Source organism: Egretta garzetta, unplaced genomic scaffold (genome assembly GCF_000687185.1).
Source record: "Egretta garzetta isolate BGI_Z169 unplaced genomic scaffold, ASM68718v1 scaffold88, whole genome shotgun sequence".
NCBI lineage: Eukaryota > Metazoa > Chordata > Aves > Pelecaniformes > Ardeidae > Egretta > Egretta garzetta.
Window position 1 is genome coordinate 1729066 of NW_009260408.1, and position 17165 is coordinate 1746230.

A 17165-nucleotide genomic window follows, 5' to 3' on the forward strand; every position below is an offset into this window, starting at 1 on the left:
AAGAGATGGAAAAGGCAGTCCGTAACTGAGAACTGAACTCAGATAAATATCATGGTGTTTAAGCCGCTGTAATAAACCTGTCAGTCTTCTCAGGCAGCGAGAAGAAAATCCCTGTTAAACAAGTCAGCCACAGGGTGAGTCAGTTTGCTGAAGGGGCAGGCTGGCCCATCCTTTGGGCTGTGCTGTGAGAGCCCTGCCGATATCCATAGGGTGCTGTGGAAGTGCTGGGACAGGGCTTGCTGGGCTGGCTCCCAGTAGCTAAGTAAGCCTGAGCAGAAGGCACAGAAACGTTAATCCCGTCTCAGGGAGAACAGGCACATCGCACCGGGATTTGCAATAAATAAGTTCTGAAAAGACCAGAAAAGGTTTGAGTACAAACCTTTAAGAAAAGATGTTATATCTTTTAAATGAAAACCAAGACTGAAAAAGTGCCTCTCTTTTTCTTCCCTTACCATCCTCAGTTTTATTAATTATTTGAAAGAAGTGCTCCAACATTAGTAATCTTCTATGAATTCAACAGCAATTTTACGATTTTATGGGAAGCGTATTTACTGTGACTGCAGAAACTCAACGGTTTGGGTAAACTTGCTCCCCTAACATATCCCTCTCATTTTTTTTCTTGACCTCTTAAAGCAATGTTTTCCTTTGTTCTGGTTTCCTATTATTTTTGAACAACTCTCTGTTGTTCACATCTCTGTTGTTCACATCCTCCCACAATTTCTGGTCGAATATAGGTTTCACAGTAAAGTCATTCTAGACTTTTTTTTTCTTTCTTGAATGAGCTTTGATGTATCTGTTTGAGTTTCTCCTGCCATCTGGTACCCTGCACTGAGATCCACGATCCATGCTGTTCACTCCTCACTGGTATTTTCTCTTTTGCATGTGTTCGGTGGGACTCCTAAGCTGCACCAGAAATCTACAGAAAAGACGTTTGCGGTGGCTCTGAATTCCCTCATCTTGGGCTTTATAACATTTTGTGCTGGCTTGAGGGTGCTCCTGTTGAAAAGCAAACAACTAAAAATGCTCTTTCCTCTAGCTGGCTCGTTGCACAATGTTCCCACCTTCCTTCTGTTCTGCCATGCAGAAGAACCTGGTTTAGGACACAAACCCCACCGCATGTGTGAAACTGGATGGAGAGGTTTAGTGCTTGCCTTCATGAAACAACTGGTGATTATTCTGAGAAACTTCTCATTTGCTGAAGCAGAGATTTTACTACAGAGCTAGAAAATAGGCTCAACTTCAATAATTTATGTGAAATAGTAAACCCTTTCTTTTTCTCCAGAATCCACGCTCACTATGATGCAAGAGAGAATAGTGCAGGTATTAAGTGTGGTTTGGATGGAAATGTTCAGCATCTGTTTGATTATTTTCCCATTTGAAAAAGGGCCTAGACTTCACTCATGAGTATTGCAGTAATTGTATTTCAGGGCAGCAGCCCATCTATCTATTTTCTCTATATGTGAACCCTTCAACTACTGGGACGTGTATTTTGTCTTTTTATCACAGTGTGATGTTGTAATAGGATTCCTCCTTCTCCAGGCAGGCTTTTATATATACCTATGTTTATACACACACAGACACGCACATCCACATTAAAAGTGGTTTTGCTATGGGGGAAGAGGGCACTGAGTCCAAAAAGCTAGGTTTTATATATTTTATTCATAAAAACAGATTTGCAACAATTTATTAAAAATTGATCTCATGCAGTATAAGGTTATACAAGAAATTCTTCATTTACATTTTATTCTGGCAGTTCCAGTCTAGTTTAAAGCATTTGTGCACTAACATCATTGGAAAATGCCATTGGGGCACAGCCTCTTCATAAATTTACAGTACATTTTTGCTGCAGTATAAAAGAACAGAAACATTAAATAGCTATATTCACTTGGTTGGTCTTGTTATCTGCAGTAAAGTAAAAAAAAAATGTTATGGGAGAAACTACAGTATCATTGAGACAAAGGATGTACTGCATGGTTTAAACCTAATAAACGTCACACAGTCAGTATTCACGAAGTTACAGACACACACACACACTCACCTCCAATGGTCCGATACTTCTGAATTTTTTTTTTCCTGCTAAGTTGGAATAATATTTCTACAGAGATCTTTGTGTATACATTATATACAATATTGTAATTTTATCTTTTTAAAAATTAACATTCCTTTTAAAATAAACCAGGCCCTGATGATATTAATAAAGCAAGAGAATACTGTCAACACACATTGAGTGACAACGTTAGTGTTTAGTGCTTAAACAGAGTAATGAGTTCTATTTTATCTGTGTTTATACTTACATGGTTTTGTTCTAAAAGCTACAGATATTTCCATAACCTCTCTTACTGTATGTGCCAAGTGAAATATTTTGTGATGCTCCTGATTGTAAGATTCGGATACATATTCATGTTGGTTTTGGCCACTATGAGGTGTGTTTTGTTTTTAATGGAGATTTATGCTAGCTTGTCAAAGCTGCAGTTAAGTCCCTCAGCTAACGAACCTCTTCAGCTGTGCTTCAGCCATCGCTGATTTGCAACCCTTTGTAGAAACGTCATGCCAAAGGTTTGGTCTGAGGTGCACAGGCGTTGGTCAAAGAAAACTGAGAGCCCAGTGGGTGCTTCATGTCTTTCCCCCCCCCACCGCCCCCCTCCCTACTCTTAGCAAAAAGAGCCCTGCCAGTGAGATGCCACATTCCCACTCCCTTGGAAAAAGAAGCTGAGTGTGGGTCTCACCTGGGCCTGAGGGTTTGGCTCCAGAGCTGGTCCAGGCAGGGTGCCGTTATCGTTCCTCCTAATTACTTCGGTCCAGGGGATGGAGCTAAAGTATAAAAACCGTTGGTTTTTTGCTTTTTTTTTTTTCCCCCACAGTCCTTTTAGGATTCAGATGAAATATTCTATGGGTAAATTGGATTTGTCCTCTCTATTATCCACTATAACTGTCACACACTCAGGTACAAAGCAAACATAGTGTTATATTCACATCTATGTGCCCTGCAGGCTTTGCCTGCAGCAGCAAAGTGCTGTGCCCTAACCCCTCCCCCCCAAGTCTGCTAAATTAATTTTATTGTAATTATGTGTGGCATAATTGAAACAAACTATGAAAAACAATCCATCCTGTGACATTAAGACTTTACTACCCATCTGTCCTCAGCTTCTTGAGTTATCAGCACTAGGACTTTTCCAGACAGTTTAGTACATTATGGTTGGTGGTGTTTATTCTGAAATAGGTGCAGAAACTTTGCTAAAATAAAAGCTGCAGATGGTCAGCAGTCACCACCATCATCCCTGGACAAGGGTGAAGTGCTCCGCTTCCAACCAGCAGCCCTCCAGCTGGTGACAGCTCAGAGCTGGAGCTTCAGCCTCTGCTTGGGTTTCACGTATGGCTGCAAGTTAGAGATGACCCTGCTCGCAGCACCGCAGAGTCTCAATGACACCCAAGGAATCATTTCTCACAATCCTCCTTTCCTACCCAACACCGTCCCTGAAGTGAAAACAAGCAAGACTAACCAGTGCAGAATGTTTCCAGCAATTTAACACAATTCTGGTAAAAATGAGTGTATCTATTTCAATAAAGATGGCATAACTCAACCATTTTATATTCCTCACATGGATACAGTATAGAATTGCATGTTCTCAGCAGCCACATAAAGCTCAGTGACATTTGAGTGTTTTGTTTTGTTTTTGTTTTTTTTTTCCTAGTGTCTTTTTTGCAAGATCCGTATTTCCCAGCCTCCTTGTTGCTAGTAGAAATTTGGGAAGAAACGTTTTCCAGTGACTTCTACGTGAAGAAATAAAAACTCCATGAATAAGGCTACAGATCAAACTCCTTGTGTCCTTCTCCTTTGCCTTCCCGCACGAGTTACACGGGCACTCCTGTGACGACGGCCTCAGCGGTAGTCCCTCTGCGGTAAGAGCCAATGTTATATGTTTGTAGCAGAGTTTCTAGGTCAGATGTTTAGTCCAGTCATTGAGTACTTAAAAGCAGTTCAGGAAGCACTGATCTCCCTTTCCTACAGCCCCGAAACCATTACTCGGAAGGAAGGCGGCACGTGTCTGTGCCGAGGACTGGCACTGGGGCTTACGCACGGGCTGGCACAGCTAGCGTCAACTCCTCCTATGGATGGCAAGTAGGCATGGTGAAGGATGGGCAGCTGCAAAGACAGCCGACGCTGTATGCTGCGGGAGAGATGGAGAGAGAGAGGAATGTTAGCCAAGAGGAAAATGTAAGGCATTACATGCTTGATATGTTCGCACGTTGCTGCAAGGGTATTCTCTGTGCCTGCCGCTGTGACAGAGAGGGTTAACGCCAAGAGCATTGCACTCGCTGCTGTTGAGCTATGCCACCTCGGTGTTATTTCCCCTTGGGGATTTTTTCTGACAGGCTAGATGTGACAGAGGAATCTAAGGGTGCATTCTCAGCATCCCACAACCTTCTGAAATTCCCAGGCACTTTCAGAGTAATTGTTAGCCTGCTGATACCGGAAAAAGTTAAGTGTGCAATGAGGGCATACGGCTTAGCGACCCCCCCGCCCCTTGCAGAGTGATCTATTGCGTGCCGAGCCCCGGCTAACTGCACGGACATGCACGAGGTCGCAGGCTGAGTTTTAAGCCATGCATCACTTAGCATGAGGATGTTAGACTTAAGGATGGCATTTCTGCAACTCCAGCCAAGGTGTGTGAAGGGAGGGAGGGAGGGAGAGAAGGAATTCGGACTGATGGCTTGTTCCAAGTAGTTCCTCTTTGCAGTTTAGGTCTGTGCTTTCGAGGCACTGAATGCTGTCAGGTTCCCACGGGCACTGCTGTGGGACTGAGGAGTTGGCACTCTGAAAGCAGCCTAGCCTGCCACCTATGTCAATGCTCAGTATTTAGGAACCCAGCATCCCGTATCCAATTTTCCAAGCAGATTGACGTCATAACTGGTGGGGCTTTGTTTTTGTTTGTTTGTTTTTAAAGGGGCTCTAAACTGTGCTCACAGATAGCCCAACTAACCCCCCTCTATGGAGAGGATGGTGCCATGGCACATGGGCTCTGCTAGCCCTGTGCTGTGGATATACTGGCACCTTACATAAAAATCAAAATCCAGTTGAGGTTTTTCAGTGATTAAGATGTTACCATACCAGGACTGCTTCTGCACTTGGAGACATTCACTCTTGAAACACAGAGGCACTTTTTTAAGAGAAGACAGGTGTCAGAGTGACAGAGCTGAACCAAAGACCGTCTTTTCGATTCCCGAAGAAAAAAGCCCATACAAAGCATTGTAGCAGTACAATAAAGTTTTAAATTTATATTTCCCTGTTATCTGATATAATGACTGTGTATAGACAGGCCTTTATAAGAAGTGTATGTTTGAAAGCTTGCCTTTGGACAGCCTTTCTGATTCAAATGACATTTCATTCCTTTTTTTGCTTTGTGTTAGGAAGCAGAGACAGCTACCAAGGCATTCCTTGCACTGCTCGGGGACCAAGCAGTATAGCTTTCAAATTCGAATGGAAAGAAGTGTAATGTTGCTTCTCTTTAGTTTCTTCCCTACAAACTAAGGCTTGTTTATACAGAAATGCGGTGGAAATTGTTGTAGCCTGCTTAGCCAGGATACTCTTTCTCATTTCTGCCCTCCCATCCCCAAACTCGCTTTAAAAGTTTGATGCAATATTAATCCACGGTGTTGGTCACTGTAGTGCTGGCAATGCATTCCCGGGACTAAACAAAACCCATTCGTTGCTATTTTGCTACTGCGCCCGACTCTTTCTGGTGCTATCAATGAAATCATGCCTTGTTCCCAAGGAGTGCAGAGGTAGCACGGCTCGCTGCTTCCACGTGCTGAATCCTTATGAGCCCGACGCGGCAGATTGTCATTCTGTTTCTCATTGCAAGGTCAAACACAGAATTGCCCGCGCTCAGTTTCCCACCAGTGGAAACGCTCACTTTGTTCAACTGTTACAATCTTCTCATTAAAGACCTTTTTGACACTATTCCAGGAGAATCCAGTTGCATAATCAAGTGAATGTGGTTTTTTTTTTTTTCTTTTTTTTTCACTCATTTAAGTGTTAGCCGTACCATGGACAAAGCATGGTTATTTGGCTATGCCAACGGTGGGTGCAGTGGGTGGCAAATTTTGCTTTAACTGTACTAAAAAGTTTACTTTTGTTTGAAAAGTTGGTTCCTGGAATTGGGGTGGAGAACTGTAACCTGGAGACGCACACAATTAAGAGTTTAGTCAAAACTCTTAGGGGGAAAAACAACACAAACCAAAAAAGTAAGAAAATCCAAACAAAACTGCTATTTTCTCCTTAAGCGAAAGTAAATCTCGTACTGTGTCTTACTCTTAGTAGGTTTTTTTTTCCCCTCCAAAATAATTGTTTTTTCCCTTCCCTCACCCCTGCCACATTTTGTCAATGTTTTTGGGTCAACCTGCAGTGTCAATACAGGCTGGGGGATGAAGGGATCGAGAGCAGCCCTGCTGAGAGGGACTTGGGCGTACTGCTGCATGAAAAGCTGGACATGAGCCAGCAATGTACGCTCTCAGCCCAGAAAGCCAGCTCTGTTCTGGGCTGCACTGAAAGCAGCATGGCCAGCAGGTCAAGGGAGGTGATTCTGCCCCTCTACTCTGCTCTGGTGAGACCTCACCTGGAGCATTGCATCCAGCTCTGGGGTACCCAGCACAGGGAAGACATGGACCTGCTTGAGCAGTTGCAGAGGAGGCCACAAAAATGATCCAAGGGCTGGAGCACCTCTCCTGTGATGAAAGGCTGAGAGAATTGGGCTTGTTCAGCCTGGGGAAGAGAAGACTCCAGGGAGACCTGACTGCAGCCTTTCAGTACTCAAACGGGGCTTATAAGAAAGACAGGGACAGACATTTTGGTAGGGCCTGTAGTGATAGGACAAGGGATAACGGTTTTAAACTAGAAGAGGGTAGATTCAGGCTAGCAGGAAGGAAGAAATTTTTTACAAATGAAGGTGGTGAAACACTGGAACAGGTTGCTCAGAGAGGTGGTAGATGCCCCATCCCTCGTAACATTCAAGGTCAGGTTGGATGGGGCTCTGAGAAACCTGACCTAGCAGTAGATGTCCCTGCTCACTGCAGGGGGTCAGAGCAGATGACCTTTAAAGGTCCCTTTCAACCCAAACTATTCTATGATTCTATGATTCTATGAATTTGTTTTGAGTTGTCCATACAGTATAGATATATCAAAGTATATATATGGTCAAGTATGTCAGGGAGGGAATGGTTAGTATTAGTGGGTTTAGAATCATAGGATTAAAGACAACCACTGAAGGAGATGGAAAGGAAAGGTGGTGCCACATGCAAAGCAGCCACTCATGGGGGTACTGTGTTAGAATAGGGCATATATCCTCAGCTCTGTACAGAAGTGTTATTTATTAGGGATACATAAAATCAAGTAAAAGTGTGACTTCCAATGTCAATGCACATAGGAACACAATGCAAAGCACATGGGAATGCACGACACTACAGAGGGGGCAGAGGTATTTTAAAAGTATTTTGGTTCTGCTATAGAAAACCACTGGTGAGATCCATTGGTAAATGGGGGGACTGAAACAACTGCTACGACAGTCAAACATCTGAAGATTTGCAGGAGTGTGTAAACTGTGTCTAAGCATTCAGGGGTCATTTCAGTCAATCCTTCAGCCCATTAATGCTGATTTTTAGCAACTGCTGGGAAGCTGGAGAAGTTCTAAAGGACTATAATAAAGCAAGATGTTGTACTAGCAATTAACCATTCTAAACCCACCTTATCTTAACAACAGATTTGAGTAGGATCATAGACAGACTAATACGAACCACTGCCAGTGAAGAAACTGAGTAACAGAGGCATGTTCATGCCGAGGCATATGGCTGTAATGCAATAATGCAGTCATAACCAACTTTTTTTGATGCGAATTTTTGGTTACTAAAATTGACATAATTGGCTCCAGCAGGGTATTTGACTGTCTTTTAAATGCTGCTAAAAGCAGAGCTTTAGCTCAAAAAAAAAAAAAAAAAAAAAATCAAGATTCTTTCTATTATAAGGGTTACACGGCGATTCGCTGCTTTGAAGGTTACAAAAATGACCACATATAGGAAACAGGCAGGCTTTATTGGGGTCCTGCAGAAATCCATCATCACCTTTACTCAGAGATCTGGAAGACTGTTACGTATTGTTGCTGTTGAAATGAGAACAGTATAAATTTTAACAGTGCCAAAAACTGATTCACCGAATGTAGGTCACTGATGAGATGGGACAACCTGCAGGAATGAAGGTGCACAGAAGGTCTTTAAGGGTCACAGAAGATATCCCGTTGAAGGTATTCAAGGTGCAGATAAGCTGACTGATGTAATCTTTAGATAAGTAAGCAGGACTGCCCAGCAGGAAAGAGTTGACTTTGTGTGAGAGACAACCTGGCCTACTGGGAAATGAACTGTTAGATCTATTCCAAATGAGTTCAGGCTGCTCTCTGGACCTGAGATGAACTGGCATGGTGCAGCTTCCATCCATGCAGCTAAGCTCTCCCCAAACAGGGTATCCGAGTACCAGACTGTGCCTGAGCGTTAGCTGGGAGAGTGTAAGTTGATGCAACTGTGCTAGGGAGTACGTTAATAAGCACCATGGAAAATCAAAGTGCAGGGCTTGAGCCTGTGCACCAGCACCACTTTTCCTACTGTAGGCAGTGTTCATGTACACTGTGAAGCCAGTGTGAACAGGAGAGAAAGCAGCCAGCACCTGCTTTTTGCTCCTTTTGTCTGATGGTCTGACTGGGTATGGCCAATTTTACATGGCACTACGGATAACCTAGAGGGTCCTGCCCAGCGGGAAAGGGATTAAGAGGCAAAGGGAAACGTGAATCATCTATATTCATAGCAAGGCTGCTTTACAGTCATAAAGACTGCATTTTCCTTGGGTGCAGGGTTCTGAATCTGAGCCAAGCAAATAACCCAAGTGTTTTTCATGTCCTGATTAAGACGATACAGGCATCACCGCATCAACAAATGTGAAACCACTTCCTGCACTACTGAGCCTGAAGTGTGTGCATACTGCTGTGCCTTCACTTTGGGCCCAACTGGAGAATAAGGGATTGCACTTGCAGTTAGTCTAATGTAGCGCTAGTGGTAAGAAAGATGAAAAAAATCCCAAATCAAACTCTTTTCTGCACTCTACAAGAACTTTCATAATGGAAAATGTCAGGTCTGCTGAGTGCTATCAATAACAGGAAGCTGGGATGCTTCTTTTTGGTACAGCCACTAAAGAGTTAACATTCCTGCAGGCAAATTATTATCTTAATATCCTTCTTTCATAGGTTTGTGGCAAAGAGATCTTTTTCAGACTAACATCCTTGAGATTTATGTTCTTGAATAAAAAATAGGTTCAGCAGACTGTGTGACTACGTCTCTATCAGATGCCCTATGTATTCAGTGAAATGGGAAAGCGAAGGCACAAACTACAGCTTGTCTTTAACTATTTTTTTTGACAAAAATGATATATTTAATAACCAGGGATGGCCAGAAGTGCTGCCAGACAAGTTGAAAAAAACCCCATGTGTGCGGAAGAATATTCTTAAAGAGCACAACATTTGGAAAGAGGCAATGTTTTGTCAAAGAGAGGGAATCACGAAGCCCTAGTCCCGAGATGGCCACACTTCTCCTCTCTGGCAGGTCCACTGTGCCTGGGTGGTGTGGCTCTGGTACCCACACTGCCAATGCATCCTCAGGGCAGGCACTGACCCTTAGACCTGGCACAGTCACAGCTGTGCAAGTGCTGAATGACACTGTTTTGATTTAGCAGGACTTTATTAATTGCTTTCCATAAATGTCAGTGACTGTTCAGATTTCTACTGATCTGCTCTTTAAGACCTTTAGGAAATCTCAGTCTTTCATCAGTTACCACTTGCCTGGAGGAGGTTCTGTCATCACCAAATGTTTTTCTTTTTTTTTTTTTTTTTTCTGTATTAAATCTGTATCTGGACAACTGGATTATCTGAGTGTCCGTGTTGTTCTTAGCCACGTGCAGATGAGGCTGCATTTACACTACATTATCTCTGACAAATGGTGCTGGAAAAACACAGACCTCTAATAGCTATGCATTAAAGCACTCTCCCGACCCCAAAAAGTCACGAGAGCTTTCTCAGCAAGAGCCCTGCTTTTGCGAAATAACCAGATATTTCAGCTACTGGGGGCTTTTTTTTGGTGCATACCTGTGCTTGTGTGTGTGGATTAGCTCCTGTGCAGGTTTGGGTTGGGTTTTTTTCTGAGTGCAAGGACAGAGTTAGAAATCCACGTGTTTTCCTGCACCAAGTAGTACAAGGCAGTAACTGCTATCTGAAATTAGGTTTGCTGTCACTGATGTAACGTGTGACTCAGACTAGTAATTTGTTTAATTTATTCTGTTTTTAAATAAGCTTTTAAGTTGCCTGTGTACAAAACAGGAGTCTGACAGCTGTTAGCTCAGATCCCCATGAAGTGGTGCCCATGTAAGGAGGGTGCCGTGGGGAAACAGTTGATCCAGGGACAACGAAGCATGGCGCTTCCCTGAGCTCTGGCCCACGGCAGGCCCTGCTGAGCTGGTCGAGGGTAGTACCTGAGTTTATTGTATAGGTTCCTGGAGAGAAAAGCTGGTACCAGAAGACCCTTTCCCCTCCATGAATCTGGCAAGTGCTTTGTGCCATCCTCTCCTTGTAGCCGCAGCTTTGTTTCTAAGGGAAACTACTTGGTGCAGGCTTTCCTATGCCAAAACTCAGGTCCAGCTGCTATGGCAACGTTGGAAAGCCCTCAGACTGTTTTTATTTCTCAGCTAGCTTAAGATCGAAAGAGAACAAAATGGCCACACACACCACGAACCCCTCTGGCTGGTGTGTGGAAGGACTTGGACTTTTGGCAATAGTCGTAACACGTGTGTGCACGTATGTACATCCTCTTCTGTCCTTAATGTACATTGGTGTTTGGGCACAGCTTGTCTTATAGCTCTCTACAAAAATGTTAGACATCATGCTACGGATGTTTCTGATGAAAGGAAAGAAGTATGTTAGTTTGCCTTTGGGGCACCTTAGGATCTAGTGCCCCCAATATCCTCTAAATTTGATGCAGGTGGTGAGCTGGTGGCAGGGAGGCAGCACAGCACAGCGTTGCTGCCCACTGGTGCTTCAGGAGATGCCATTCACATCTTCTGTTGCTGATGATCCAGGCTCTCCGTGTAGCTGGGGCTGGCTAAAAGGGTTTACAGTGAAGGTCTTCCCACAAAAATGCATGGAAGAGAAATACAGGTTTTGATGAAATGTAATAATTTAAATTAACATCTTATCAGCAAGGCAGCTGGTGTCCAGGATGGAATTTATGGCTAAAACAGCAGAAAGTGTGTGTGCCCAAGCACATGCATACTCACGAGAGCAAGGGGTGCCTCTTTCTGTACCAGTACGTAACGGTGTATACTTACTGTTCTGGAGAGTTGATGTCTTCTATAGGATCTTTGCTTGTTCTGGAAGGGTCTGATGAGCCCCATTGTGCTGGTGGATTTTGATCAAGATGATTTTTCAAAATGGCTTTCTCACCATCTGGATGGACAACACATTCCATTTTACTTTACTGTCACCAAGTGACCATTTTAAAATTATTTCATTTTAAAATTTCCCAGATGTTCATAATGCCACAAAGTAAACCCTTTCTGCCTACATTCCAACAGGGTCTCGGGTTTCCCTGTGAGTCTTTGCTACTCTTATGCTTTCGATGATGTTCCCCTTCACAGCAACTACCCTGAAGAAGCGTAAAAGGGACACAACCTCTTTCGTCCTTCCTTTGCTTCCCCCCACCTTTAAAAAAAACCCAACCACCACAAACAAAACCTTATTGCCCACCTCTGTGTAGCCCCATCATGCTCTCTCACCTAGTCTTAGGCTGTGTAAAAAATTAATGTAACTGCACTGTCATATTACCTTGCATTCAAAAACTGTTAGCTTTTCATATGAAAAACCCCTCTTCTTTAAGTCTTTTCCTAGGAAAACTATAATCTCATTGATACATAAAACCTTGGCACTCTTGCAATCGCATAAGCAATTAAGTGCCATCATTTAACTATCTGCTATCGTTTAGCACGGAAATAGGATTCATATCAGTTGTGCTGGTCCACCGGCTGGCTGCAGGAAGGACAGCTGACGATTTCATTAAGCTTCCTCCCGCCGTTCTCTTTGCTGCACGGTGATAACACAGAAGATCACCCTTTTCCCCATAGGCAGCTTCACTCGATTTCCCCGGGAGTCCCAGGAGTCCCTGGCTAGCTGTGCTGAAAGCCTGTGGCATCGGTCCCCCCGGGAAACGCGGAGGAACACAGCCATTTTAAGGCGGCCGTCTTCACTGGGGATCCTTTCTGTTCCTGCCTGCTCTTCCAAAGTCTCCTACTGTGTTAAGACAAATAAAGTCACATGGAAAACATCCGAGTAATGAGGACAGTGCAGAGTTTTCATAAATAATTACAGAGCAGCTCCAAGCCCATCACCGGCAGTTGTTTGCCACACGCACAGAGAAACAGTGATTGCTGCAGGCGTTAAGGCAGCACAGAAGAGGACTCGAAGGTAAATTCTTGAAAAGGACACTGGAGGATCTGAATGTAAAAAAGGGTATGAGGGGGAAAAGCAGGAAAATAGTGAAGTGAAAATGGAAACAGCATGAAAAACTCAATGCATTTTGAAGGCTTAAGCTGCTTTTCTGTTCTACTAATGCTCAGAAGCCCCAAATAATGCTCAGGTCCCAGCATGCTAGGAATATACACGTTATCGATGAGCGCTAGTGGGACAAAACAAGCAGCAGAAACAAAGAGTGAGGAAAGAAGCTGGAAGCAGAAACAGGAATGTTTTGAGGGCAAACTCCAGCACATATAATTGCCCTCCCAGCGTGGTCATCCCTGGCATTATTTTGTAGTGTTCACTTTCTGCTGTGAAAAATCTAGCAAGGAACTCGGAAAGAAGTAAATAGGTGAGGATGCAAAAATGTGCAGACATGGGGATCACTACAGCTCAGAAGAGCAGGAGTGAAGATTTTTCACTTATGTTGCATGGAAGGGAAGGGTCTGGGTGAGAACGGAGGTGACCAGAACATGTGAAGCTGCTTCTGCTGGGGCAGGAAAATGTCAGTAAAAGAGAGCTAAGGAATTCGGTTGTAGCAAGAAGAGTGCTTAAAAGGAAGCTATGACAGGATTCAGCAATGGTTTAGATGTGAAGGGAGGACAGCAAAGAGTCAAATCTGACAGGGCCTGAGGTAAGCAATGAAGTCTATCATCTCAAGGCAGCCTGAAGTTTGCTGGTGTGGCGTTTGCTGTCAGAAGAATTTGGTTTTTATTTTCCATATATCTCACTTTTATGTACATTGAGCCTGACATTTGCATAAAAGCCTTGTGATGTCTATAAACAGACGCGTAGAAAAGAACACTTTTTACTTCCATGATTAAAAACAATGTTCAGTCCTGAGCTGATCTAAGGTGACAGTGAAAACTGCTGACTTTATGATATAGACTGAAGTTAAAATTTGAGTAATCCTTGTAATTAGGGTTGGAAAACTATTTTAGGGTTCCAACTCCTTTGGACAAGATAAGCAATTTAACCTTTTACAAAGCCACTGAAGATGTAAATTTTCAACAAATGACTGGAATATGCAACTGTTTGGCCTCGGGAGTATGTGATTTCATGTATTAATCTGTGTTGTACGCCCCTATAGGGGCTTCTTGTGCTTTCAGTTGTGCTGAGAGAGAGAGAGAGAGAGAGAAGGAGGTGGTCCCTGTCAAAAAGGTGGGGGATTTAGTTTAAAGTAGAGCAGAAATCATATATTCTCTGCCTACTCACCCCTCAACACCAACTGCCCATATATTACTGTGTGTTATTCTTAATAGACCCTTTCCTACCACTCTTGCGATGACTCTCCCTTAATACACTGCATAAATCTCTGTATACAAGGTTACCATATACAAGTTTTAATGTATATGTATAAAATACAGATGAAATCCACACAAAACTGCCACAACATTGGGATTTTTTTGTTTTTCCTTTGCTTCTTTCAAAATACAAAAAAGTTGGGTAATTCTTATTTGTTAAGCTTTTTGGGAGAGAGGAGTTGTTAGATTTTTATTCTGCAGCTATGGAAACCAGAATATCTTTCTTTTTTCTTTTTTTTTTTTTTCCGTTTACCTTTCATTTAAATAATGAAGAACAAGATTCTCACTTAGTCATATGCTTCCAGGAGCTGGAGCTTAAAGAAAAAACACTATTACCATATGCACTTAAAAACCTTAAAGATGGAGGAAACTGATTTTATATATGTGAACAACTAAAAGAAAATAAATTAAGGGTAACAATAAGCATTTGAGTTCCCAGTTTCCCCTGGAAAGTAGCACTTCCTCTGTCCATTAAGTTTGCCGCTTGAAAAATGCCCGTCGTTCTCAGGGTACTGTCCACCACCGCAGATGCTACTGAACAAGTTGCACTGGGATGGCCCAGCTACCTTCAAAATTGAATTTACATTAGCCAGAAGCACTTTCTAAGTAATTTTCACCTCTGCAGACCTCAAACTGGAACTCAGAAGTCTGGATAAGCGATGCCCGAGCACTTTCCGTTCAGAAAACCGTCGGGAAAAAAGACAAATAGATCTCAAGGGCCTCGCACGGCACTTGCTGATGGGTTCATTAGAGAACAAAACCTGCTGCCCAGTTTCTGGTGGGAGCCAGAAGGCTTTAGCCCGGGACCTTTGCCTACCTGCAGCAGAGATACGGCTTCCGAATACAAAGCCCTGAGCTGGAAGAGCACACCCCAGGCTGGCTGCAGAGGGGACCAGGGGTGACACTCGCCGCAGACCTGCCGCACCTGTAATTGCGGAATCGCTCCGCAACGTCGTGCTGTCAGAATTACCCGGGCTGGCTTAAACGCGTCATGCGTTTTAATGACTCCTGCTCGGCTGCAGGCAGAAAACACCATGTGGCTTTCCACTGCTGCAATTTCTTCCCAGATTTTCGAATGTGTATTTCTTTAACTAGAAGCTTGGGGTTTTTTTTTTGATGTTTGTACGCTGCAGCTTTATTGAACATCTTCATCATTACGCTTCGGCAGCAATATTCCTCTGATGGCTTACAACTAGATGGCAGAACCGCTCCTCACCCCGCATTTTTCAATTCCACTGTTGTTTTCTCTTTGCTAGAAAGCATATTTTATGGTCCACAAAGAAGCAAGCATGGTTTAATAATGACTTATAAGAGCTGGCAGAGATAACCTTGCTGATTTACTAAAGAACTCTGGAAACTTTAAAGCTAGAAGTAGATTTTTAAAATCTGCTGTAATTTTTCACAGTTCTGTGGTTTGGACTGTGAAACATGACTAGCCAGTTCCCACTTTTCATGTGAACAGGGTGAAAATAAAATAAAACAAAAGGAAAAATTAAAATGATCACATGGCCTGCTGGGTATATCAGAAAAAGTTCTCCTGAACTGAGCACACAGCACCAGGCAGTCTAAATCATGACTTCTGAGAGTTATGTTTTGAAAGGAAGATTTTTTAAAAAGAAAAGCCAGCAAGATTCTCCTCTGATTTATATTGCTTTAAATCAGAAGAAACTCCCTTTACTACAGATTTATTTTGGTGCAAGGAAGGGTAGGCACTGAACCTCTGGCAGTTTGGTCTCCCTGTTGAAAGAGAAACAAAATCCCGTTTCAGGATTGGAATGCATTTGCTAGGCTTCGTAGAAACTAGTATGTGTATCTCTATATATCTCTGTATACAAGGGATATAATGAACTATATATCCTTTCTTTAAAACAGCGTTCCTTTAAAGGAGTTATTTCTGAAAGCCTTCCCTTTGAATCTCTGGTTTCAATCTCAGGCTTAACGCTCAAATCACACTAACTTCATGGAAGCAATATTTCCCCCCCTCTATCACAGACGAACTCTGTTTCGCTTTGCATTTACGAGCAACACGCCTTTGATATGTGTTATTCTTTGAGCTGCTTTTACATGGGGGAAAAACTAAGACTAGGCAACACTGGAGTGGGGTGACAACTGACAGTATGTAGGCATCTCTGACATGCGAATGAAGGCTCCCAGTCCATTTCCAGCAACGAGTAAAGACTGTTTTCTGGCTCAAAACAGAAGAGGCTTTCTGAGGAAGCAAGGGTGCCTGCAGAGAGAGAACTTGCAAAAAGGGTTTGTTCATAAGCGGGGACTGTTGCAAGGCTGTCTCTTGCTTCTTACATACTTTCCATAGGATGGCTGTCATTCATTAATTTCCCTAATACACAACTCTGGGATGTACTGGCAAAGGTAGAAATAAATGGAGATTCTTCTGCAGGATTTCTTCGGAGCTTGGCTTTATACAAACCCCTTGCAATCTATGAATCATTCATGTAGAAATAATTTCATGCAATAAAATGTCAAATAGAAGACAAATGGAGTAAGATTGTGAGATTCCAAACGTAGCAAATTATCCAACGCCCCCCAAACCACGTAGTATCTGTCCTCTGTATTTTTCTCCTCAGTAACGTTTGTCTCTGCAGGAACTTGCACAGGAAAAATTGCTTCTACCTTCACGAAGCCTCTCCTGTTTCTGGCACACCAGCTACATGGGTGCAGGGAGCCCTTTTGGGAAGCTCTGGTTTGTGCCCGTGCCAGGCTATTTCTTCCCTGGAGCTGTGCGGCACAACCTTCCTCTTTACACAGCATCACACTTACAGGCATTTATCCTCTTTTTTTTCTCAAATGTCAGCCTGGAAAACTCAGCCATGTCTCTGAGCTCGGCTCTCTTTGCTGAACGGTGCTGCCAGTTACAGGAACTGCCTGGGCCAGGCGTGGGTCCGACCCACAGCCCATCCCTGCCTCAAACCCGGGCTGTAAAGCAGCTCTGCTGCTCCAGCTAGGTGACCAGGTCCTGCAAACAGCAAGCTGGGGGAAAAGCTAATGGTGTGCTCTGCACAGAGCCGAGGTCGCTAGCAGACGCGGTGACTCAAAATCATCTGAGGATTGTATCAAATGAAGTTAAGGGGATGCCCTTTTTAAATTCAACTGGAGAAGCCGTTTGAGGTCCCAGAGCTGTGGTCCATGGAGCATGCTGAGAACTGCTTGACCATGCAAAGCTATCGAGCAGCGCAGACAAAAGCCCACGTTAAAAAAGAAGCAATCAAACCATAAACTACAAACCACATTTCCTAATTGCCTTTCTTAC

At 43.3% G+C, this 17165-nt stretch overlaps 1 protein-coding gene across 1 annotated transcript in view; it reads right to left on the reverse strand.

Moving 5' to 3' along the window:
- Positions 1-4003: 4003 nt before the first annotated feature.
- The window catches only part of GABBR2 (gamma-aminobutyric acid type B receptor subunit 2), a 400562-nt gene continuing 387400 nt past the window's right edge, over positions 4004-17165 (reverse strand). Inside the window, exons 20-21 of the mRNA XM_009643511.2 lie at positions 11414-11531; positions 4004-4169 (exon numbers count right to left, since the gene is read on the reverse strand). Of these exons, the coding sequence (XP_009641806.1) occupies positions 4004-4169; positions 11414-11531 (284 nt within the window). The remainder of the gene's footprint in view (positions 4170-11413; positions 11532-17165) is intronic.